Raw genomic sequence first — 27,049 nt, 5'->3', positions numbered from 1 at the left:
CATAGAATGTTATACAAAACTAGCACAAATTAAAGTGCACAAAAAGAACATGGTTATCAGTAAGAGGTAGCATGGTGCTCTATATTCCTGATATTCACCTGGGGTATAATTAAGATATAATAGTTCATGGCAGGTTTTGAAGAACAATCAGTTTAAGAGCCCATAACATCCAATGTCTGCAAAACCACACTATTTTGGTAGAATGCAGACATCATCTGTAGTTAACTGAAATGAACAATATTATCATTCACCTGTACATGAATCTGTGAATAGTCGTTTCAAAATAATCCTGGCATATTTGATAAATAACTATAGTTGTGTTTTTTCTCAGTGGCTCATCACAAACGCTTTTAAATATTTCAGTCAACAGGTATTTTACAAGGATGGATGTATTTTACAAAGTAATACTTATATTAGTATTATTTCTACATGGCTCACCACAATGTCCTTTAGATCCTTCCATAAGCATTTCAGTTTTGTTTTGTCATAAAAGAAGCAAGTTAATATCACGAAGTAGTAATCCTATAGTGTCCATTGATGGGTACTACTCAGCAAGATTTAATGAGTCATGATATGTGCCAGATACACAAGGAATAGTAGATTGGTCAAGTTTCCCAACCTGGACATTGCTATTCTCTACAAACATTTACAAATAGTCTCTAAACTGATTGCAGAATAAGGTTGTAGGTGGTGTTGATTCTAGACATCCATTATGCTTTTGGTTACCCAAGAAACCCTAATTGTGGTATCTCAGGAATATGCACAGGAAGTTCTGTGAATTTCCATTTTGATAACCTTTTGCCTCTCTTGCCTTTTCAGTTTTACTAAACTGGAGTTAAAATATTTGACTGTTATGTGTTGGCCATTTATTTCTCCCATTACATAAATCTAACAGATGAAAAATGAGCAGCATATAAGGCTAAGTATGAAAACATCGTTTGTGTCATTGATGGGAGAATTACCATTAAAAACAAACAAAACAAGACTGAGTATGTTAGTTCAATAGTAGAACATTTGTCTGGCATGTACAAGGCCCTGGGTTCAATCTCCAGCACCATAATAAAAATAAAATAGTATGAATCTCTCTAACTACCAGAGTCAAATATAGTACATTCTGATTCAGTATTTTCTTAGCACCATTTTTAAAACAGCAATTAGTAACATACTGCATTTATTTACATACAATGTGCTTTATCAGTACTGCTTATCTGTTCTTGCATGCAAGTTCCATATACTAAATATAATTTTAGACAGAGATCAGTACAAATAGGCTCATATTGCAAATAAATATATGATTGCACACAGCTGTGTGTTAGAAGTTACAGGATGGTTTGGCATTTAGAACTTCACTTGCGCCATCAAGTGTAAGGAAAACTACAAAAAATTATCTATATATCTACTATGATAAGAATTTACATGTCTATCTAGGAATACATTTAATGTGCTTCATCCAAAAACAATATTTCAGGCATGAGACTATATAATATAAAGCTTTATAATATTTGGACATCATCTATAATTTCAACCTGTTATAATTTTACAAAGGTGTAAGTTACTTACAGAGGTATTTGGGGTAATACACCTTAAAGCAGTTGATGATGAAGCGTACAAAGTCCATGTCCTAAAATAAAGATAAAAGCTTTAAGACTGGCAAAATTAGAGAACTTCAAATTATACATTTCAAAAGGTAAGAACTTATTAAATACGAGTGAGATGACTATTTTTATTAAAAGATAAGCTAATCTAAGTATCTATAGCCCTAAGGGTTAAGGTTTTAGGTCATTAAGCTAAGAATTGGCTCTGAAATTGAGGTGAAGAAGTCAGACACTTTCTGGTATTTTAAAAACTATCTGTATTACTTCAACCTAGTTACATGCTTCAGGCTATGAGCCATGGGGTATGCAATGTATATAAAAGTGATCCTCACACAGACACTCTAAAATTCTATTGAACAACTAAAGAATTATTTAAAAAAAAGAGTATACAGCTTGTAACCGATTAACTGGAATAATATATATGTGCTCATTTGTAGCCACACATGTCATGGTTTAGTATTTACTTCCTAATTTTAATTTTTACCTTGTAAGATCCAATAAAAATACTGCATTAATTTTTTACATAGTGATTACACTGATAAGACCTGGCAGATAAGTTTTGTTTAAGGGAACTCAGATTAGCTTTGTTTTTGTTTTTTATTTTTTTTAGTTTATAGTCACATGCTGTTCATTCATTCCAGTTGTTAGGAAACTTTATTAAGCAGCTGTCTGGTTCGCTCTCTTGCATCATGTATAACAACAGGAAATTAGGTCATTAGGGATATTATTCATGTTTCATTCCCCATATTATTCCATGCTAGCAGGCTTTCATTAATCCTGTTCTGCCACCTTATAATGCTGCTAGTCTGAAGAGCTAAGCAGACAGGCTGAAATCCAGGACAGCTACTAAAAAGCTGGTTATTCTAGATAGGACAGGCTACAAAGTTATTCCTAGCATATGAGTTGCAATGCCCTTAATTACAGTAAACTGAGAGTATGCATCCCCAGCTATAACTATTTAGTACAGGAGAAGTCCTAGTATACATATAATACCATTATAAATAACCATTATATCCACTGGGCATAGTTTCAAAAATCTATATTTAAGTAAGAGCCAGAAAAGGGGCTTAAAACTAGCCATATGAAATTTTGGTTATGTAGTTTAAAAGCATTTTGGTTATGTATTTTAAAATCTGTGGCCACTCTCAGATACTCTTACTAGTTTTCATCTAGTAGTCATTACCATCATTTATTCAATTGAATGTCCTTGTTCATAAACATTTGCGTTACTGCTAACTTTGGGGATTTGATGTCAGTGGTGTGTGTCTATACTGGGTACTACATAACAAAGCTCCACGAGGCAGCATGCTGTATAATCTCTCAGGGTATTTTTCAGAATGGTGTCCTTATCATGTAAACTATCCATCCTCTGATGATGCATGCAAGATTTCTCTTTCTACTTCAACTGCTGAGATTGGATACATGTGTCCTAAAATGTTGATAATTTAAAGTATAGCTATTTGTATAATTTTAAATGATTCCATACTTTTAGCTATGAAGGTGAAAGGCCATAATCAACATGATAGTCCAACTCATACTAAAGCATTTTTTATTTATAAGCTGACTTTGTGAATCATAAAAGTGTCATATAAACAAAGAAATTGTTCAATAAAAATTCTTTTAATAATGACTGAAATTTGTAATAGCACCAATACTCTTTCTTTACAAATTAGAAATGACATTATGTCAGTCACTTGAAAAACTTTCAGATAGCTCCTGCCAATTAGGTAACAGAAAACATTAACATAAATTGTTTATGGTTGCGAGGTAATAGATAGGTAACTATGGTATCTAAAGACCAATAGAATCATAGTCTATCTTTATTGAATGTTGACTTATCTAAGTAATTTTAGTTTCATTTAGAATATAAAATATTTTATTTTGTAACTTACACTCCATTCAATGGAAACTATGTTTTTTAAAAATGCAGGGCATTATAGTCTTACTATGAGAAAACATTCTTCCATCTCCCTTCTAAAGCTCCTTTTAATTGTTCTATATAACCTGCTTTTGTTGTTGTTTAAATTAAAAAAAAATCATTATTTGGAGCTACATAGCAAATTCTGTAGGACAACAGTTTTTTTCTAATCTTAAATTCTTAAATAGGTATTCACCAATATTATTATAAGTTTTCCACAACAACCAACATATGTAGTTTCATATCGTTTATCAATTAGGTATGACATAATTTACCATTTTGCCATATTGGACATCTAGACTTTTTCCCAATCTCTCAGTATTCTTTGAAGCAGTCTCACTATGCTGTCTGGGCTATCCTTGAACTCCTAGGTTTTAATGATCTTTATATCTAACCTTCATAAGTAGATGTGGTTATTGGTGTACATAGAATAATGTGTTGCTATTGGTATCTAGTGATTTAACCAAGTTTTCAGGTTGGTAATATCATCTGAAGAAAACTGGTCCCCCAAGCTTACTAAATAAAATAAAAAATAAAAACATTCAAGAAGTATACACAAGTTCGCAACAAAAACACAGAACATGGCATGAGGCAAACTCACATGAACATCTTGCACCCTCCGAACAAGGCAAAAATATAAGATCACAGAGATCATGCATGTGTTTATTCAATATTTAGTGACTGTGTTACTTTGTGCAAAGCATGGGGGTTGGTGCTAGAGCATATTAGTATGGTAAAAAAGTTCAGTGTTCATCACAATAACTCATGCCCTGCCAGCTTCCATGTGTTACCTCTCCATCTTTTACACCAAACATGGAACATTGCTAGGATATATAGCATCTGTACCAAATACTGAAGCAAATTTAATTCTCTGCAAACCCTACTCCACATCTGACTTCACACACAGTGAAAGGGGAAAAATAATCCGTTTGGATTCTGCTAGTTTCATTTTACAATATTTGTTTGGCAAGAATACAGGAAGAACAGAGGAAACCAGAGCAAACTATGATTTACAATTAATGAAGAATGCTTACTATGCTATTGAGTCCAGTTTCCGACATGTCAAACATCACTGTGATGGGCTTCCCATTTTCTCTCTTGGCATATCGTTCCAACCAGAATGCTATAAGTTTCTTTTTGTCCATTATGGTTTTCTGGTCTTTTATATGATACTTGACTCTGATCCAGACTTTAAGCAGAACAACAGATAAAATAAGCATATTATTGGTGGCATTTTCATTATATATTATATCCATTGATATATAAATATACATATATATTCTTTCCCTTGGCATGTTCCTTCATTTATAATTCATCTTGTTTTCAATGAATTTAAATTTATTTAAAATGAGAAATAGTCGCACTTGGGACCTTTAAATTAAACAGTAGAAGAGAGGCAAACTAGTTTTCTCTCCTTTAGAAACTATATAGACGTAATTTTTAAGTGCGCTGAAGAGAGAATGCAGGTGAACAAACACCATTTTGTAATAACCCAGAAGTGCTCTTCACTATGCTTAAGAGGAAAGCCACTGATCTGATCAAACGCTAGAGAACATGTTCCACCCAAAAGAGACACACAGACAAACAGGAGGGAGGCCTAGGGGAGAGCCATGCAGGGGAGTGGAAGGCGCACAAGCTTCAGGTGGTGGCAGCTAAGACAGAGGCAGGGGACGCCTAGGTGACTCTGGAGTCCTCGCTTCATTTTGGTTTTCCTATTTCAAAACCTAGCTTGGGTGGTGCCATAGAGGTGGGAGTGGAAGAAGCCAGGGAGGAAACCTATCTGGTTATAACCTGGGAAGGAGCTGACAGTAAGGAAGCAGGGTGGGCAGGACTGAACTGAGGACATGGCTTGTGAAGATGAAAAAGGAATCCAAAGGAGAGCTAAGAAATGGACCAGAGTTGAGCAATCCAGAAGGAACATGAGTGACAGGACATGAGTGTGAGTTATAGATCATATTGGAGGCAGCTCACAGTCAAGAGACACCAGCTGGTAGGCAGCTGGGTGTGCGGCAAGTAGCTTGGGAATTGCATGGGATCCACACTGTGAGTTGGGAAATTGCCAAAGCTAATGTGTCTGAGATGACCCCATGGGACAGTATCAGCTGCAAAGTATAGGAAACCAAGAAAAGAACAGGCTTTGGGAAACACATTTCAGGAGCAAACCACAGAAGATGTCTGTGAAAAGGAGACTGAAAAAGAAGAAGCAGGGAAGAAGAGGAAAATGCACTATACTGTCAAAATACAGTGCAATTCACAAGCTAAAGAAAAGGCGAGTAAGATGTACACAGGCTCTCCTACCCTTAGTAGCAACTCAAGCTATATTTGGGCAAGTGGAAAGGAGGATAAGAAAGTCATCTGAACAACAGATGACTACTATTCTTCTTCCCACTCCTAGCCATATTTCAGAAAAAAACTAAGCAGAGTCCAGGAGAGGCTTGAAAGTCTATTTTACATATTTAGCAACTGTCAAAAGATTCTTTATAAAAATAAATATAGGGTGGAGTAATAGCAACAGTGAGAAAGAAGATAATCACTAACTGAAATGACTTTGGCTCTGTTACTACTGCTCCAGTGTCATGCCTGCCTGCTACCATAACTGCTCACCATGATGGTCATGGACTCTAACTCTCTGAACCATAAGCCCCAAACAAACTCTATTAAGTTGCCTTGGTCAGAATGTCTCATTACAGAAATAGACAAGTAACCAAGACACAGTGTCTGTGTTTGCTGCTTAGTTTAAGATAATGCAAACGATGCCTTGGTATTATTTGACAGGGCTAAAGATGGCCCCATACCTCTAGTTGCAGGAAATTAGTTGCATATGCATATGAAAAAGTCCTGTGATTATTAATTGAGACACAGACATACATCTTAACATCTTGAAAAGCTGGAGTATGAACTGAATATACTTACATAATTTGTTACCTTCTTTATCATAACCATGGAGATAAATACCACCAAGTTCTAATAACCATCTTGGAATAGAGGATTCACTAAGATCTAGAAAGAAAACTCACACTGTAAAGGCAATGCTACATAATAGTTCTACCATCATTTACTCAAACTTGAGCAAGATTCAACTTACTTAAATCTTAAATAAATTGTAACTTATTTTTTTTAATATTAGAAAGAGTGGTTGGTAATATAACAGCTATTTCCTGCTGAGGAAACTGAAAAAATATTTACAGATGATGGAAAGAACATGGGAAACTCTCATCTTTGTAGATAGCTTCGCAGATTCTGGTTGGGTTTCAAATAACAACTTGACTTATCAGCCCATGTTAACACTAAGAGACCATTTGATTTAATGCTGGGGGTTTCTGGGTGTAGTTCAGTGGTAGGAAGGTACATTTAGCACAGACAAGGTCTTGTATTCCATCCCTAGGTTCTCCCTAAACAAACAAAAGCTACATTAATAAAATACTCATACAATCTTAGAATTTGCAGAGGGGGTTAAATCACTATCTAGCAAGATGCTAGCCATTTTCTCTTTGTTCCCTTTCTTCCACTATAGTTCCCCCACACTGTGTGTGTGTGTGTGTTCGTGTGTGCGCATGAGTGTGTGAGTGTGTGTGTGTGCTTGTGTGCATATGAGTGTGCATGTGTGAATGTGTGTATGAGAATGTGTGTGAGTGTGTTTAGCACAGACAAGGTCATGGATTCTATCCCTAGGTTCCCCCCAAACAAACAAAAACTATATTAATAAAATATTCACACAACCTTAGAATTTGAGGGGAGAAAAAAAAAATCACTGTTGTGTCTAACAAGATGCCATTTTCTCTCGTTCCCATTCTTCCTCTCTAGTCCCCACACTGTGGTGTATGTCTGTGTTTGTGTGTGTGAGAGTGTGTGCGTGCTGTGTGTGTGAGTGTGTGAGTATGTGTGTGTGTTGTGGGTTGTCTTCCTCTATCACTCTTACCTTACTTTTAGGAGAGTCTCTCACTGAATTTTGAACTTGCTGACCTGATTTGGTTATACTAATATACTAGCTGACCAGCAAAGCTCTCTGGAATCCTGTGTCCTCTCCATTCTCCACCTCTCCAGCACTCAGCTTACAAGTGCATGTTGCCATGCCTAGCCTTTGAAGTGAGTGCTAGAGATCTAAACTTAGTCATGCTTGCTTGTGCAACAGCCATTTTATCTACTGTACTACTTCTCTACCCCCAAGATGGTATTTTTCCACAAAGCTTTATATACAGAAATCTAATGTTTTAGAGCAGGTGAAAAATGATTCAAGAAACAATATAAAATTCAGGAAAGACAAACAATAGACTGGTCTCCAAGGGAAGCTGAGGACCAATGTGGAAAGGCAGCGCATGAAGGCTTTTGTTTCATTCGCTAGCACTTCCCAGAGAACTTTCAAGGTTTCTCTCTCATTCCCTCTGCCTATCTCATATTGTTGCTGTGTGTCACCAGAGACTAGCAACCTGTACAAGAATCAGGCATTGTTGAATTTAGTATTAGAGTCTCAAACTTTACTCTGAATAAGTTTATTCGGTCCATGATTTAGAAATTACAGATGTGTGCTTTTTTCTTGATTAATACATGTTTCTTTGTTTAAACTGCCTACAGTTTTCACATTTTGCATCATTTCACTTTTTAGATTTTAGGTATGCCCTTTCTTGTGGACTCTAATATAAAGGATGGGGAGAAAATTAGCTCTAGCCTTGTTAACTATTTTGCATTAAGGCTTTATTTAGGCCCAGTCACTCCAGAGTCCATAATCTTCTATGTCATGCAATGCTTTATAGGCAGTTGATATGGGTAGTTATGTCTACTTATTCTTGTCAATGTTTTAGAGTTCCTGCAGAATTCTTCATACATCTGAAAACTACTGTAAACTTCACTCTAAGATTTCAAACGCCCATTTTGATGACCAATTTCCATCCAGCAGAAGAGAGTTTAGAAAAGGCTGCCATAGGAATCCTTGGAGATAAGCTGGCTTTGCTGGGCTTCCCATTCAGTTATGGAACACTCAAAAGCACATGCCACTTGGGGATTTGGAAAGGTATGGCCAACAACAGAAAAAACAACACAGGACAGCAATATCTTCTTATTTCTAGGGCTAATAGGGAAGATTATTTTGCATTGTTTAATGAAATCAAACCAAACACAGATTAGATTAGGCAACCATGTTTTTAGTGACAATGTGTGATTCGGTTCCCTGTCATCCGATCTTCTTATGAATAATTCTCCTAAGATTTTGTCATAAACTGTCCCTTTGAAAGTATGATTAGGCCCCTAAAGGAAAAGTATGATTAGGCCTCTAAAGGTAATATTCTAGTGTTTATGATGACTGCTAGAGATGTGTACAAATACAGACAAACATCTAACAGTAAGATTTATACATATGGTATTACCCTGTCAAGGTTAAGTCCAACAGCTTACCATTGACAGAAAACTCTTTTCTCCACTGAAAACTCTCATCAAGCATCTTCAGTGTTTCATCCACAACATTATGTCTCCAAAATAAGTAACTTTCAACCCAGTTATCATCTTGTTGAAGCCTTTCAACATCACGTGGATCATATTTTTCTGACTTTTCTAGAGAAAAAAAAAACAGTAATGAACATCTAAATAAAGTTAATTCTGCTGTGAAAAATAACAAAAAATAATGGCAAAGGAGAAGAGAGACACACATAGGGATGTGTTTTAGGTGAAAACGCAATCTAAAGAACTGACTGTATTCCTAAGTGAGAGAAGAAAAAAGATATCTAAAGACTACAGATTTGAGAAATTATCTATGTTGTTCAGGATGTTTTTGAATCCTTGGAGTTCAAGCGATCCTCCTGCCTCAGTCTTAGTAGCTAAAGTCACAGGTGTGTACTTCTGTACATGGCACAGAACATCGTTTTTTTTTAAAAAGTCAAGTGGAAAACTGTCTATTATCCTGAGTGTACTTGCTAATACTTTATTCCTGTGACAAAAAAAAAAAATCAATGAGGGAAAGATTTATTTTTGGTGGATTATAAAGTGGTCTTCAACTTGTGGCCCTTCTTCCTTGGTCTCCCAAGTACTGGGATTATGGGGGTGTACCAAGCAGATCAGCCAAGGAAGCATTGATTTTGTGTCTCAGTTTCAGATGTTTTACTCTGTGTCTCTATTATTCCTTGGCCTAGTATGTCATGGCAGAATGGTACTAGAGAACATGGAAGCAGAGAGAGAGCCAGTATGGAGCCAGGGAATGGGTATACTATACAACTGCAGCCCCCTCCCCAAGTGACTAACTTCTTCCAGCAAGGCTCTGTCTCCTAATAGACCACTCAGCTATGTACTCATCAATGAATTTGTCAGTGCTCTCACGATCCAGTCACTTCTCATCTGCTACCAGCTTTTTTAAGGGATTATTTCACATCTAAACCATAACACATTATCATTATGTTTTCAGACTCTGAGGCCAAGATCTCCAATAATAATTATAATTGTGTGTCTTCATATAGATGACATATACCCCAATAAATTCTATACCAGACATTCCTCCTTGTATGCTATCCTCACTAGTTTACTGTAAGTGAATTCTTTATGTGTCCCTGGAATCACCCCCACACATCCAAATTCAACCAGATACTTCCTCTTCTTGCAAATATTTCCTGTGACCAAAAGTTATTCTTCAGTGAGCAGCAACAGATCTTCATTTAAGCTTTTCTTAAAGCATTCAATACTATTTATCTTGAGTTAGAGTTACTGGTATGCATGCCATCTTTCAAGTTAACAGTAAGGTCCACAGCCTGTATATCTTATGGATTCTCCAGAGCAGATGACATAACATTTACTGACAGACTCTATTCTGTCTTTACTTTTAGTTCCTCAACTCTCCATTCCCTCTTCTTGCTAAAGCAGTTTTAGAAACTTCTCTGGCTTCTGCATTTCCTTTTCATTCACAAGTATTTAGTTGCTAAGTTGTGTAGTGTCTTCGTCCTCTCCACTTGTACTGCCTTTAGTTCAGGACCCCGGAATAACAGATGAAAGGGCAGGAAAAGTATAAAGAGCATTGAGACAATTAACCTATTTGAGTATCCCCTTTTTTCATCTGCAAACTCTTTTATATACTCAGAGGGCTGTGTGAGGGTCAGATGAAAAAGAATGTATGAAGTACTTAGAAATTTAAAACACCATAAAATATGAGATCATAAATCACACATTTGAAGAATGTCACCTAGGGTATCGACTTTGATATATGGGCTCTACTTTTCTAATGTATGAAATGAGTAGTTCCACAGTACAACAAATTTAGAAAATAGTTTTAGCTCTAGAATTTTAAAATTCATTAGTATTCCAAGTACATTTTTCCTTTAATTATAAATGACATTTGAGAGCATAAGATGACTTTAAAAGAGTTAACATAGCTCTGTCTCATTAAGGAGGGATCATGCCATTGGCCATTGTACCCATAGGCTATTTTCCTTAAAATTACAGCTGCCTTCATCCATTTGCAGGAAAAAGTCTGCCCCATATCCAAGTTAGCATAAGCACAGTCTGGCTTTTCTCTCTCCTTCTTTCCTGAACATGATAAACACAATGACTACTTTTCTGGCCCTGGCCATAGTCATAAATTTTACCTGCTATTGCTTTTGTATAATCAGTACACATGTCAGCACAATGAAAAATGTAAATGATACCTTAGAACTATGATAAAAGCCGTCTGACCTCACAGGTTTCTTGAAGTGTCTTGGGTATCCACTAGGGTCCCAGACTATACTGAAAAGTACTTACATAGACATTTGTAAGTGATACAAGCTCAGTAAAAAGTAACCACAATAAAACAGTGAACCATTATTGTTCACATTATTACTACTGGTAGCACTATCATCAAGACACTGACCTCTACTAGAATTTTCTTTTTTTGTTGTTGTTGTTCCTTTTGGTTTTTCAAGATAGGGTTTCTCTGTGTTACAGCTCTGGATACCTTGGAACTCATTTTGCAGACCAGGCAGGCCTTGAACTCATAGAGATTTGCCTGCCTCTGCCTCCCAAGTGCTGGGATTATAGGCGTGTGCCACCACTACCCAGCTGACTACTAGACATTTAAATCCCTCTTTCCTTTGGTAGTTTTCATGGATACTGATCTCTGCAATCAGAAGTTTCCATTTAACATTATTATTAATAGGAATGTATTTACACAGCAAATTCTGTTGTTGCTGTTTTAACCATTTAATCCTGGGCAGGCAGAAATGAAATCAGAGAAAGTGATAGCTGGGTAGAGGAAGAGGTAGGGTTTAGCAGAGAGAGGCAGAAGAAAAGAGGGATAAAGAACAAGTGGATATAGGGAAAGGGCCAAGGGAGGAAGGAAGGAGTGGACACAAGATAGCAAGAGAGATATGGGGCATACAATAGATGGAAGGAGAATGAGAACAGAGCATACGTCAACAGTCAGCATTCTATGGCTTTGGATCACAGTTAAAGGACATCATTAACTATACTCAGTACAACAAAAGCCACTGTTTCTTTTAAAATCATTTGTTACTCATCTGTTTAGTTGTATTATTTATAGTATGCATGCATGTGTGCATGTGTGGTGGTCAGAGAACAAGTTTCTGGAGCCAGTTCTCTCCTTCTGCCATGTGTGTTCCAGGAGGTGAACTCCATTTGTCAGAATTGGTCGTACACACATTTACCCATTAAGCCATTTTGCCAGCCTCCACAATGCCTTGTTTTCATAACTAGGCCTTAGATTCCCCCATGAATCTTTATGACAGATCAGATAAAAGTCCTGACAGGGGTTTGGAAAGAGAAGTGCAGACTGTGGATATGCTAAGTATGGAAGTCATTGGGAAACAACAACAACAAAAAACAAAACAAAACAAAACAAAAAAAACAAAACAAAAAACAAAAAACCCACTCCCTTAGCAGATGGCCACAATCTACTCTGAATATCTTCCATCTGTCGAGCTATGAGGAAGACAGTGAAAGGTAATCTTCTATGATGAAAAAGTCTCAAGTTCTAGCATACAACAGAACCACTAAGGGCTGTTAACACAGGCACTCTTGGGTTCCATACCCAGATGGTGAATTTTGGAGGAGATCCAAGAATCAGTAAGCTGCAATAAGGACCGTATTTAGTGAACCACTGGTTGACTGCAGGGTTTGGAAATTCCCACCACCCTACCCCATGTAGGTACAGATGGTAAATATCTTAAACATTTAGGGACACAGACACCCTGTTGTCAATTCCTTGTATATGTTTTAAAAGCACTTTAAAATACAAACCAAACCAAAATAATTGTCAGGTGAGGGCTATATAGAAACAGGCCATGGGTGATCTCTAGTAAGTTGCAGGGAAAGTGGAACTTTATGCTTCAGTTGCTTTCCTTCAAGAGTATCAAGGTTTAAATTTTTACCAGTCACCAGCTAGTTATCCCAGGCTAAACAGACTTAATGGATTTTGACCATTCTTACATATTATGGACTGTGTCAAGGCCTCAGTGTGGACTCATTATGTACAGTTTGGTATTTGCTCTACTTAGTCCAAGTCAAATGGGAGAATGTGGGGTCCATCTCATTAAAGATCCAAGCCTGGAGACACAAGCCTGCAATTCCAGTTACTCAGGAGGCCAGGACAGCAAGATCATAAGTACAAGGCCTAAAGGCCTACCCCAGCTACACAGTGAATTCAATGATAGCCGGGGGGACTTAACTAGATATTTTTTCAAACTAACAACTGAGCAAAAAGGCTAAGTTAAACAACTCAGTGGTAGAATGGTAGTGTGCTAGCTTAGCATGTATGAATCCCTGGGTTCAATCTCCAACACACACACACACACACACACACACACACACACACACACACACACACACCCCATAGGGAAATACTGTTCATGAAAAATAAGCAATAAGCATTCATTTTAGGGAACCAGCTCCTTAAACCATAGCTGCAAATGTCAGAGTCCGTGTGTAATGAGGGAGAGGGCATGAGGGGAGTGCTCTACTCTGCTGCCATGCTGTCAAAACAGTCCTGTACTCTATTGTCAAGAGCATATCTTAGGGTTGGAGATAGTGTATTGGTACAGAGCTTTCCTAGCTCAATTAAGGGCCTGGGCTCCCTATTACCACATTACATTTTTGAATCAGAATGACTATCCCAGTGTAAGTCTCTCCCCGACCAACCCTGACATTTCTCAGGGCACAGATATTCAATAATAGATTGTATTGTTCTTGCCCTTTTGAAAAGTTAAAAATTTACAGACAGAAAATAAAGTTATCAAAAACCTAGGCAGCAAAGACCCAGAATTGAAAAAAAAAAAAAAAAACCCAAAAAACTAATACAATAAAACAAACCTAGCTTACCGACTTTGGCTAAAATTACCCCTAATCGTTCCATAAAGCTTTCTATTAGTTTAATATTTTTGGTACTTTTCATTGTAATACCCTTATTAAACCACGGATAATTTAACAGAAGTAAGAATTACACACATTGCTGGGAAGTTATTAATCCATGGAGGTAGTTGTTTTGGCTTCCTAAAATTTAATTTGCTTTTAAGTACCTGTTTATTATGACTCCAAACATAGTTGCCTAATGGTGTGAGAACCTGGCCTTTATGATCTAGTTGCTTTAGAATTTTCTGAGACTTCTTTTATTGGAGCAAAAGCTCCAAAAGTCAAAAATATATTTTAAAATTATCTATTTCCTATTTGTTGGGTAGGAGAATATATACACTCAAACACATATACAAACCTACTCATCTGTGTGTCTACAATCAAGTTTGTTCACTGTGCTGTTAACATCTAAAATTGTAAGAATATTTTCACCTACTTTGTTCTAGCTGTGAAAGAAATGTGCTGGGATGGATTCCTTCACATGCTTATGGATTTCTTGAGTTTCCTTTATAATTCTGAGAACTTGCATTTTAAGGCTACACATATATCATTAATTAGGTTTTCAGTTGTTGAATGTCTTGTTCTCTGAAAATGTACATCAGTATAATGAAAAAAGAACCATGGCCAACTGGAAAAAGTAGATGATATTAAGTTCTACAGTGACCATAAATTTTATAACATTGCTTAGTGAGATGTATCAAATTTATGTCCTCTCATTCTTTGTAAAGTGTTTACTAAAGGGGAAAAGTTCATTAGGAATTTTTATATGACCCTATTCAATAATAGTCTAGAGATTGTTTCTTGTTTGTTTTGTTTTATGTTTTCATTTTGAGACAGGGATCCATGTAGCCCAGGATGGCCTCAGACACAACAAGAGCTGAGGCTGGCCTTCATCTCCTGATCTTCCAATCTTCACCTCATGTGCTGGGATTACAGACCTGAGCTACCTATCACGCTTGGTTGTTTCAGATATTTTACTGTGATGGTTAACTTTAATTACCATCTAGATACAACCAAGAACCATCTAGGAAGAGTCTCAATGAGGAATTGTCTACATTGTATTGGGCTGTGGGCATGTCTTAGAGGATTGTCTTAATCAAGTTAATTGATGTGGCAAGGCCTAGCCCATTGAAGGCAGCATCATTCTCTTGACAAGAAGTCCAGAACTATGTAAGTGGAGGAATGAAGCACATGTAAGTAAGCAAATGAGCATATATGCATACATTTCTCTCTTCTCTTGATTGCAGATGTAGTGTGACTTGCTATTTGACATCCCCATCTCCATTTACCCATAATACTAGATTGTAAATGAAATAAATTTCTCCCCTCAGTTGTCTTTTGGTCAGGGTGTTTTATCATAATCAGAGTTATTGTTAGAGATAAAATTTTCAGTAATGAAAATTCACTCCTGTACCCTGTTACGAAGAGTACAAGTTAAGTCAGAGATATAGTTCAAGTAAAGGCACTGCTCTCTAGTACCACAAACCAATGAAAAGTACACTGTAAATTAGATAAATAGCCTGTACTTTTACTGTCTAAGCTATTAAAATAAATGTGACTAAAACAAAATCACCATCCTAGAACCGGCATTATTTCATGAGCAGGTGGCTTAAAACTGCAAATGCCACTAAACATTAAAACTGAAGATACATGACAAGGGATATATTGCCTAGATATATGAATTAAAAAAAAACACTGAAAGGTAAAAGAATATTTTCTAGGTAATGAAAAGGGCCGTTACTGGGACTAAAGATTAAAAAATAAGAGGACTATCAATTCTTCATTCTCATCTAAGATTACGGCTCAAGCCTTTGTAGAAAGCCGCATTTAATGTCCTCTAAAGCAATGGCTTGGTAAGTTTAGATATAACATAAGGATAAAAATCAATCCTTTTCAGATGTGGAGTTGGTGAATATCTTTTCCCACCAACCCCACATCTGACAGATTTCCAAAATATACAAAAAACTCAAGAAGCTAGTTACTAAAACATGAAATAATCCAATTAAAAAGTGGGGTACAGAACTAAATAGAGAATTCTCAATGACGGTATCTAAAATGGCTGAAAGACACTTAAGAAAGTGCTCAACAGCCTTAGCCATCAGGGAAATGCAAATCAAAACAACTCTGAGATACCATCTTACTCCTGCCAGAATGGCTAAAATCAAACACACCAATGACAATTTATGCTGCACAGCATGTGGAGAAAGGGGAACACTCCTCCACTGCTGGTGAGAGTGCAAACTTGTACAGCCACTTTGGAATTCAGTATGGCGGTTCCTCAAGAAAATGCGAATTGGTCTACCGCAAGATTCAGTAATTCCACTCTTAGGCATATACTCAAAAGATGCACATTCATACAGCAAGGACATCTATTCAACTATGTTCATAGCAGCATTACTTATAATGGCTAGAACCTGGAAGCAACCTCAATGCCCCTTAACTGAATAGATGGATAAAAAGTGGTACATTTACACAATGGAATACTCAGCAGAAAACCACAATGGAATCCTGAAATTTGCAGGAAAATGGATGGAACTAGAAGAAACCATCCTGAGTGAAGTAAACCAGTCACAAAAAGACAAACATGGTATGTACTCACTCATATATGGATTTTAGACATGGAGCAAAAGATTATAAGTCTACAATTCACACCGAAAGAAAAGCTAGGAAACAAGAACGACCCTAAGAGAGACATACATGGTCCCCTGGAGAAAGGGAAAGGGACAAGATCTCCTGAGCAAATTGAGAGCATGGAGGGAGGGGAGCCGGGATTTAGGAGAAAGAGAAGGGGAGAAGAGGAAAGGAGAGGTGAGGATGGGGGAACAGGAAGTTTGAGGCAGGGAAGGAATAGAGGAGAACAAGAAAAGAGATACCGTAATAGAGGGAGCCATTATAGATTTAAGGAGAAATTTGGCACTAGGGAAACGCCCAGAGATCTACAAGGATGAACCTAACAATCTAAGCAATAGTGGAGAGGCTACCTTTAATGCCCTTCCACGATAATGAGATTGATGACTACCTTATATACAATCCTAGAGCCTTCTTCTAGTAGCTGATGGAAACAGAAGCAGACACCCACAGCTAAACACTGACCCTGACTCCTGGAATCTATTTGCAGAGAGGAAGGAGCAAAGGGATCAAGACCAGGCTGAAGAAACCCACAGACTCAGCTGACCTGAACAAATGGGAGCTCAGGCATTCCAGTCTGATAGCTGGCAAACCAGCATAGGACTGACCCAGACCCCCTAGGGCCTGCCCCAAATGGTATGACATACTTTGAAGACTCCCCATGGAAGGCCTCACCCTCTCTGGGGAGCAGAAAGAGGATGGGCTGGGGTTTGGTGGGGGTAATAGGGGAGGATGTGAGGGTGAGGGAACTGGATTGACATGTGAAACAACTTTGTTTCAATTTTAAATAAAAGAAGGAAAAAAATCAATCCTTTTCAAAAACTGATTGACAAATAATTATATACATATGGAATATGTAATATTCCCATGCATACATTGTAGAAAATATAACTAAAGCTAATGAAAAGATCGTCACTTTATGTATGCAAAAAGTATAGGCATTGTTCACAGCAGCACTAAAAACATATGAAGCCTAAAATTAATCAATTGGTTTATGCATTGTATGAACTATTACAGTTCCAAATTTAGTTATATTACACAATATGAAGGAGTTTCAAACTGATGCACATCATTGGAATGTATGCCCAGTCTTTATATAAAAGTAAAAATGAGAAACAAAATTTTAATAAACTTTTGGTGGAGGAGACTTCATAGGTGATACAACTAATAAAAAACAAGAGAATGAGTAACACCAAAATGCAAGAAAAGTGTCTCCCAAATGTCACAGTGCATGGGAAATGTCTAAAGTAATATGGCTGAATAGTAAATACATGGTTGTGCATTCTTTCATGCTTTAGAGATTATGTCCATTAAAACCATCAACATTCAACTAAAAGAACATAAAAATTAAAAGGGTAGAGACATCACTGGGTGAGAGGAATCAACTTAAATAGCAACTCAAGAAACCACAAAACAATGTGATGGGAGATGTCATTCTGTAAAGCAACTCAAGAAACCACAAAACAATGTGATGGGAGATGTCATTCTGTAAATGTGCGTCTCATATTGGTTAATGAATGAAGCACTGTTGGCCAATAGGAAAGCAAGATAGGTGGGACTAGGAGACAAGGAGGATTCGGGAAGTAGTAGGGAGGAGTTTCAAGATGTAGGACCAACAGGGTGGTACATTGGCCCCTCTCTCCATTAAGATAAGACCACATGGGAATACTTAGATTAATAGAAATGGGTTAATATTTAAGACAGAGCTAGCCAATCAGAAATGCTAGTAACTGGCTAACAGCTTTATATCTAATACAGCATCTCTGTGTGTTATTTGGGGCTGGCATGGCTGTGGGACCAGGCCGGTGGGAAAACTGCTTGTAACAACAATGAGTAATTCTGAATACATTAAGAAACTGCCAAAATCAATAATAGTGTCATAAACAAAAAAGTCATATGAATAAATAAATAAATAAATAAAATCATACGAAAAGAAGTTTAGCCAAACTAGCAATCAAATACAAACTGCAAAAAAAAAAAAAAAAAAAAAAAAAAAAAAAAAAGCTATTAGTGAAGAAATGATGAAATGATGAAATGTGTGGGCGACCAAAATAATCCAACAAGGCCAGTAGAAATGAACTTGTCCAGCCTGTATGGCGGAAGTTTGATATGTATTATCAAATGAGTCCCAAGTATTTATTTGTGAAAACAATAATTTTATTCTAAGACATGAATCTAAAGGAAGTAATCTTAAGTGCTTTATAAAGTTGTACTAACAAAAACATGGTGACAATCTAAATGTCCAAAAAGGGATTATTTAAATGAAATGGCAATTGTCTTTTATGAATAAATCCAAATATGAAAAAATATATATACAATATTGCCTCCTTTATAAGATGGGGGATTAAGATCACGTCAATAAAAAACGTAACATACAAATGGAAATCAGGAAGGTCCTTTAACTTTGCTTTCATAGGATATAGACAAAAGATTAGAAAAAACTCTACCATTCTTAACTATTTCTAGATGGTATGGAGTCTTTTTTACTTTTCTGTCATCAACTAAGTTTATTTAAATAAATTCCCATACCTGTAAGATCAGACAAACCTCTTGAGCACAACCGGCTCTCCACTTATACTGAAGTACACACACATCACCTGGACCTCCACAGTTCTCTACACTGTACTTCTATTGTTTTCATCCACATACACACATCTCTTTGAGGCTTACAACAGCAAGTTTCTTACGCTTCCTGAACATGCTGCATAGTTTTCACATCAGTGCCTTTGTTCAGACTGTCTGACCCACCTAGATTACCTTCTCTACCTGGCCCAGTTCCACCTAAGTTCATAAGAATACCACCTGGGTTAGTCAGCTTTCTGTCACTACAACAAATATCAGAGCTCAAGAGAGTAAAGGTTTATTTTGGCTCAGTGTTAGAGGTTCAGTCTGTGATCAGTTGGCCCAGTTGCTGTTAAAGCTGTGGTGAGGAGGGACATCAGGCAGGAGGCATGTAGCAGGCCCAAACTGCTAACAATATGGCCCAGGAACAACAGGAAGAGAAAGGAACCAGGGTTCCATGATCCCCTTTAATGGCATCATTCCCAAGAGCTCTTACTAGGTGATCAGTATCTTTTTTGTTTGGTTTTGGTTTTGTGTTTTCAAGACAGAGTTTCTCTGTGCAACAGCTCTGGCTGCCCTGGAACTCACTCTGTAAACCAGGCTGGCCTTGAACTCACAGATAACCACATGCCTCTCCTTCCTGAGTGCTAAAATTAAAGGTGTGTGTCACCACTCCCTGGCTGCAAACAGCTCTTAAACATTCTGTTATTTCCCAACAGCGGCATGTTTTAGAGCAAGCTTTTCTAAGGTTGGGAGCTGCTGAGCTTTTCCATGACATTGCTTTTAACCCAGAACTAACCCCATCACCAAGCAATAGGTATCTTTCTTTGTCTTAGCACTCATCAGTCTTCGAGAAAGGGTCTCATGGATCTTAGGCTGGATTGCAAATACTAGGGAGTCAAGGCTAATGTTTTTGGACTCACAATCCTCCTGCTTTCACTTCCCACTTTCTGGGATTACAGGTACATGCCACAATGCCAAGGGATCACTTTGGTTCTTATTACTTGTGATGCAGTTCACCTTATTTGGCCGTTTATCTTTGTTCTAATGCTGTCACTAGATTGTACAAGTTAGGAAAATGGCTCTATCATTCACCTTTCTCTAATACTGACAACCTGATTTACAGAATTAAGCACATAATGAGCACTTTCTGAGCTGAATAAATTATTGTCACAAAGAAAAAGAAGAAAAGAACAGGAAATGTTTCTCGTTTGAGACTCAGAGTGAAACTTTTCACAGTAACAATGACAGAAAAAAAGCACCATAATTATGGACCTGTACTTTCTTCTTTTTTCTGCTCAAAAATCTACCCATATTTGGTAATATTTTCTACAGGAACAAAAAATGAGATTGGAATTCACAAGAATCTGTCTTCAAATGAATGTCTGAAGGGAGATACTTGTGGATAATAAATATTTTTCTTTAGGAAAAACATCATTATAGCTTGTATGAAAAACTAGTGTTAATTACAACAGAAACAGTGAAAGACAAAAGATTTTTCCAAACATAAAGTTAATGTTTCTATTTTCTCTCTCTCTCTGCATATATAATTTTTGATATTTCAAGACAGAGTTTCTCTATGTAGCCCTCATTGTCCTAGAACTCACTCCATAGACTAGGCTATCCTTGACCTCACAGAGACCCATCTCCCTCTCTTTCCTAAGTGCTGGGTGGGATAAAGGCCTGCACCACTACTGCCCAGCTACTACTTATGCTTTTTAAAGACAGGATTTCACTTTTAGTTCATCTTTACCTAGAACTCCATATAACAGATCATACCATCTTGGAATTCAAATGCCCTCCTGCCTCAATATCCTGAGTTCTAGGATTATGTACATTAAGAACCACATTGGCTTTCCCAAGATTAATTTCAAAAAAGCAACCTTATAGGGAAGAATACATGTAAACTAGAAAGCCTTATTATATCAGGGTACACCTGCAACTTTCAGGTGAGAAAGTCTTTTGTGGTTTCTACTTTCTTTGCCCATAGAATCTTTTTACAACTCTCATGTACATAACTCACATACCAGCTCACCTATATAAGTGTATCTATTTAAGGGTAAAACCACCCCATGACATACACAGTGCCTTTCTCTGAAGAAAAAAAAATGTCCTTATGAAATTGCTCTTTACCAGACTTTTGCTAGGAAAGGGGATCTGGTTAGGTTAGTTCTTAATTTGGAATGTCAATTCTCCCAATCATCTTCTAATGCATATCTTCAAGGAGTGCTATATTAATTCAAAGAATATATACTGAACTGTGTGAAAGGTATTGAGGAGTGAGAAAACTACATAAATATTCTGTCTTCAACTTCTATAGGCTGCTATTACTAACTAATCCCATCTGTCATCTACTGAGGAAATGAACAATACGCAAACAGGACAATTATAGGGTAGGAGGGAAAGTACGCTGGACAGGAAGCTACTTAATAACTGGCAAAGGCCTCTCAGATACATTTAAACCCTGGAAAGATAAACAAATAAAACAAAATAGGCCTAACCATACACACAAACTGGTGAAAAGCATCCCAGGCTGAGAGAAATGGAAATGTCCCAAAATGCAAACAGATGCATTTTGTTTGAAGAACACAAATGAAGCAGTGTAGCTATGTTTTTCAAATTGTGGGTCATGTTTTGGAATGTGATGTCAATTTTGTGGATCACCTTATGTTTAAAAGGAAGTCCAACAGAAAATACATTAGTCACATGTTTTTAGACTAAATACCTTTTAATGAACTTGTGTGTGTGTGTGTGTGTGTGTGTGTGTGCACGTGCATGCCTGTGTGTGTCTGTGTACTGGGTTGCTATCTCTATGTTTCTTAATGCAGGGAGTGGTCAAATGTGCACTAACCAAGAAGAGTAATAACAAGTGAGGATGGACAGGTAGCCAAGGGCTAGGCAATATGTGGCCTTGCATTTGTAGGTCATCAAGAAGAACTGGAACTTTATTCTAAATACATGCAGTGGGAAGACACTGAAGGGTTTCAAGCTAGGGAGTGACATGATCTAATCTGACGTTGCGATGTTGCTGAAAGATTACTACAGTGAAATCCAAAGGGCCTGAGTAGTAGGCCAGGCCAAAACTCTAACACTAGGGATTCTGAACAAATTGCTTAATCTTACTACACTTCACTTCCCTCATTTTAAAAATGAGAAGACTGAATCAAGTTAACCCCAAGACCTTGAGGATTGCATAACTTATCTATCTTCTGGTTAATCCCTTGAGTATAAGCAAATGACTATTATAGAATCATCAACTCATTAGTTATGAATTATGTCTTAACATACTGTAAATGATTATTTTCATATAAAAAGTTGTTTTAGAATTATCTCCTTACTATAACGAGATATGATAATAGACATGAGTGAGATGCCTGTGATAAAAGTAAATGGAGTGCTTTTGCAACTCTCTGGTATAAAGTTTGATGCATGAATAAAATTGTCAAGGAGGTATGAAAAGATTTACTGACCAGGCTATTTGGAACATGTTTCCTTATTTGTTCATCAACTGGTGTACAAAACTGAACAGTGTAAGTGTATAGGGATATTCTGGTAAGCACGAAAATCAAAATACAAAAGTTTACTTCCTTCCACTGTAACCAAATGATTGAGGCAAAATCTATATCGACAACCTAGTAGTTTTTACTTCCATGCTTAATGATCTGATATATGTTTCTTCACTTAATCCTTTAACTTTATGTATGTTTCACTAATGTGGAAACAGGAACTCAGAACATGTAAGTAAACTATTTAGTGGAAGGGCCTAGACTAGCATCAATCAAGGCAGACAGCAACTTGAGCATTTAAATCTTATATAAATTACATAAATTAAATAAAATACATAAATTAAAATTACATAAATTAAAAAATACTGATTAGTAAATACATGACAAGTATCTATGCCATTGAGACATTGAATATTCAATCAATAAATCAATTCTACACTTACAGAAACTTTCTAATACAGAGTGTGGTAAGAACTTGTGAGTAGCACTTTTGGTTTTAAGAAGCGGAATTAAGCAAAATAAAAGGAACTGGGTTGCCAAATTACTTACAAACAATATAGCAAAAGTACAATGACAGCTTCCAGGTTCATTTTCTGGTGAAAGCCATGCACAGAAACCATGAACTGCACTGTGTCATTTATGTGTCATTTATGTCATTGATCAAATAGCCCGCCAGGCCCATGAACATGAGATCCTAGACATATTTCTAACTTACATTAACCTTTTAAAGGAAGGAGCCAGCACACCATCTGCCCAACTGAAGCAGTGCACAGAGTATGGCAAACCCCTGAAAGAGGTACAGCATTTTACCCTTGAGGTTTGAAAAGTTCTTAACATCTGCCAGCAAAAACACCCACAAACACCGCAGCAAAAGTTGGACATGCTCACCGCACATCCCGCTTCAACCCCTAGAATACATGCTCACCTGTCACATACTCAGCTTCGAATCTCCGCCGGGTCTCAGAGATGAGCTTGGCTTTATTCTGAACGTTATTCTGGATGGGAGACACAACAGAACCTTAGTAGGTCTTTAACTCAGATCACTCTCTGCACAGCGCACCTGAAACGGAGCGCAGGGGCCCTGGGCCTGGAAGACAGCTTCCCGGTCCAGGAACCCAGAAGTGGTACTGTGCTGCTCACCTCGGCCATGGTCACAGTCGTGGACTTGATTGTAGTAGCCGTCACCAGTTTTACAGCCGGCAGCCAAGTATCTCATCACCAGCCAGCCCAGCCCAAAGGTAGACCAAGAAGGGAGGGAGGGAGGAGGAGGCGGTCGCGTGACACCGGAAGGTAGAAGGAAGTGTCTCCGAACTGTCCAATCCCATACTGGCGTCCGGGGTAGAGGCGGGAATAAGTGCTCTGCTGGGCTCCCACTTGCTTCTCTGAGGAGAAACCCCGCCCTCCGACGTCCTCCTGGCACTGTTGTCCCGCCCCCAGCCGTCTGGAGCACTCCCCTGAAGCACAGCCTCTGACAGCTCTGCAGATCATTCGCTTCCAGCACGCGGGAGGCCCGCCCTCTCAGGTCTCCCCTAGCAACCGCCTGGATCTGCCTTCCCCGCTTTTTCACTCAGCTATTGGGCCCGCTGTCCCAGCGTGCAATGCGCGGGCGGGAGGTTTGGAGTTATTTGGCGCTTCTGGAACTTGGCGATTTGGCTGCCTTGGAGAACTGTTTTTTATCTCCTGACCCGTCGCGGATAATGTGGATTGTGAGTGTTCTCTATATTCGTCGATTATTTCTGTTAAGACTTTTTGTTGTAGTGTCTCGTATTATAGTACTGACAGGCTTGAAACTTGGTCCATAGCCCAGGTTGGACTCAACTCCCAGACACGCTCCTGTTGCTAGCTCTCTGATGGAGATTACAGGTGTACCCACCATTCTTGGCTGTGGAGTGTGAGATGCTTACAGGGCAAATGTTTTTGAACTCTGAGTTCAAGTGGTTATAGTAAGTTAAAAGAGGCCGGGCGGTGGCGGCGCACACCTTTAATCCCAGCACTCTGAAAGTAGAGGCAGGCAGATATCTGTGTTTGAGGTCAGGCTGGTGTACAGAGCGAGTTCCAGGACAGCCAGGGCTACACACAGAGAAACCCTGTCTCCAAAAACAAAAGCAACAACATAAAGAGAAAGTTTAGAGGAAAGGTGTTATATTGAGGTGTTTGTTCTTAAGGAGGGCTCTTATGTCTGCCATGTAAGTGACATTTATGGTTGTCCCACCTTGGGAATGGGAGTGTATCTGATTTCCAATGGGTACAAGCCAGGATGCTGCCAAACTTGCAGGACAAGTCACCATCCTTATTCAGGGCAAAATGCAAATGTTGCCAAGGCTGATAAAAGCTTAGATTTATAAAGCACTGGCACTAACTTTAGCTTTGGTGGTTTAGTAGAACATAACAATACTGCCTTTCTTAAAAATAATAGATACTGAAAACTACTTGTCAGAATTGTGTATATATTATTCCCCTAGGTGCTGGGGCTATAGCTCAGTGGCATGGTGCATATTGGAATGCAGGCCTGATGTTCAATCCCTAGCAGCTCTTCCCCTCCACCAAAAAAGAAAACCCAACTCTTCCCTCATAAATCCCTCATTTGTTCACCATAATAAGGCACTTAGCACCTTTGCCCATATCGAGTTATATATACATTTTTATGGGAAGAATTGAAGACATTGTTTAAAACTTGTTTGAAAACATTCATAAAAATATTTGAGTAGCAAAAAGCTCCTTAAGACTCTACTCCCCATAGTCTGTATTAAAATTTAGCCATCATGATATTCAATACATGCTTTTTAACTCTAGTGTGATGTTCCATCTATTTATTTTCCTACTGCTAATCATTCAAATTTGTAATTTTTATGTTACAAATAGTAGTGCAACATATACTTTAGAGGAATAGTATCTTGCCATCTGTGGCTCTATTTCTCTGGGGTCAGGTCAGAAATGCAAATACCAAAGATACACATTTCAACTTATTTTCATGTTAAATTCTATAGTCAGCTCTCTCTTCCACAAATTACTTATTAATTATCCCCTAATCATGAACTTTGTTCCTCATTCACATATTTCAATACTGTCATTCAAAATACAGCAGTGCCATTCTGGGATTTCTGTATTTTTAATTCATTCCATGTGTTGTAGTCACTTAAAAGTGTGACTCTGTATGGATAGCCACCAAAACAAGAGAGAACAACAATTTTATGTCTATTGAATTTAGCACATTTTCCATTGATTACATCTAGTTTACTCATCCTCTCACACTGCCTTCCTATAGGCAGTTTGTTCTTAATGGGGAAACTCATGGCATGGTGATATGATTAACAGGGTTGACTCAAAGGTAAAGTGACTCTTGTCTAAATCTGGCAACATTGCTGATTAGTATTATAAGCACAGATTAATGCTTCAACCTTGGACGGTTCACTTTTGTTAAAGAAGGGGTCTGGATTTACAGAAAGGAAGGGTAAGAATGTTTATTTTGAGAGAATAGTTATAAACCTGAAATAATACAGTGCATGGATTGTAATGGACAGAGATAATAAGCACAAGTGATTGATCACAATTACTTAATTCTTCAGTACATTATAGTTAGTTGTATTCACCCTCAATTCCCCCTATTTTGAATAATAGTTTTCCTCGGCTCATAAAGATGTATTGTGAAATAAGAAGTATGTCTGCCTTTTTCTGTAGATATTTGTAAGCATTATTTTAAGAGTTTTCACCATGTAGCATGTATAATCTTTGTCTTTAGGAAGCAAGGGCCCAAGTGCCTTGGTTTTGGGGAGCAACCTAATTTAGCAATCAACATATTTAGGAAAGTCTGAGTTTCAAGACAAGTAGAACATTGATTAACTGAATCTCATTGTAAAGATGCTAATATAAACCCAGATGAGATTAGTAGATGGTCAGAAAAGTTGCCTGAGTCAGAAAAATATCTGAAGTCATTTTTCAGTGCTCTCTGGTTCTCTCCAGTCCAGGCTGGCTTGGGGCTTACCATCTTCCTGATCTCAAGAGTGCTGGGATTATAGATATAGTCAACTATCTCTAGCCTCCAAGTACTTTTAACTTAAATTTGGGGTATGCTCTGTATGTGTGTGTGTGTGTGTGTGTGTGTGGTGGTGGCTATGGTATACATATGAATGTCAGAGGACAGTTTTTCTGGAGTTGCTTCTTACCTTGTACCCTCCTTAAACAGAGTCTAGCTATTGCTGCTGCTGCTTTGCACATTCCAGGCTTAGATGGCTTGTGGGCTTTCAGGAGGTTCTTCTGTCTCTGCTTCCCACCTCACCAAAGGAATGCTGGGATTACCAGGTATACTACTATATCAGACTGCTTTTCACTTCCTGAAGTCTAGTCCTCCAGTTTGTTCAGCCTTGTGCAGCTAGCACCTTTACTCTCCTGATGGGAGGTACTTTTAATAGAACATCTAAATAAAGCTTGCTGTGCTGTAGCACATGCAGATATCTTTTCTGACTTAGTTATCCACAGTCTTACAATTGTTTGAGTAACTATGGCATTGTCACCCAGAGCATGACACA

General features: G+C 37.8%; 1 protein-coding gene across 2 annotated transcripts in view; it reads right to left on the bottom strand.

The window, feature by feature from the left end:
- Mospd2 (motile sperm domain containing 2) overlaps positions 1 to 23,783 on the bottom strand; it is a 42,024-nt gene extending 18,241 nt beyond the window's left edge. For both annotated transcript variants that reach the window (XM_051179060.1, XM_051179059.1), the window contains exons 1-6: positions 23,664 to 23,783; positions 23,449 to 23,518; positions 8,902 to 9,057; positions 6,427 to 6,513; positions 4,548 to 4,702; positions 1,561 to 1,621 (exon numbers count right to left, since the gene is read on the bottom strand). In XM_051179060.1, the coding sequence (XP_051035017.1) occupies positions 1,561 to 1,621; positions 4,548 to 4,702; positions 6,427 to 6,513; positions 8,902 to 9,057; positions 23,449 to 23,518; positions 23,664 to 23,672 (538 nt within the window). In that variant the 5' untranslated portion in view covers positions 23,673 to 23,783. The remainder of the gene's footprint in view (positions 1 to 1,560; positions 1,622 to 4,547; positions 4,703 to 6,426; positions 6,514 to 8,901; positions 9,058 to 23,448; positions 23,519 to 23,663) is intronic.
- Between the last annotated feature and the right edge of the window lie 3,266 nt (positions 23,784 to 27,049).

The sequence above is a fragment of the Phodopus roborovskii genome, unplaced genomic scaffold, assembly GCF_943737965.1.
Source record: "Phodopus roborovskii unplaced genomic scaffold, PHOROB, whole genome shotgun sequence".
Classification (NCBI taxonomy): Eukaryota; Metazoa; Chordata; class Mammalia; order Rodentia; family Cricetidae; genus Phodopus; species Phodopus roborovskii.
This window is presented reverse-complemented; position numbering and strand designations above follow the sequence as displayed.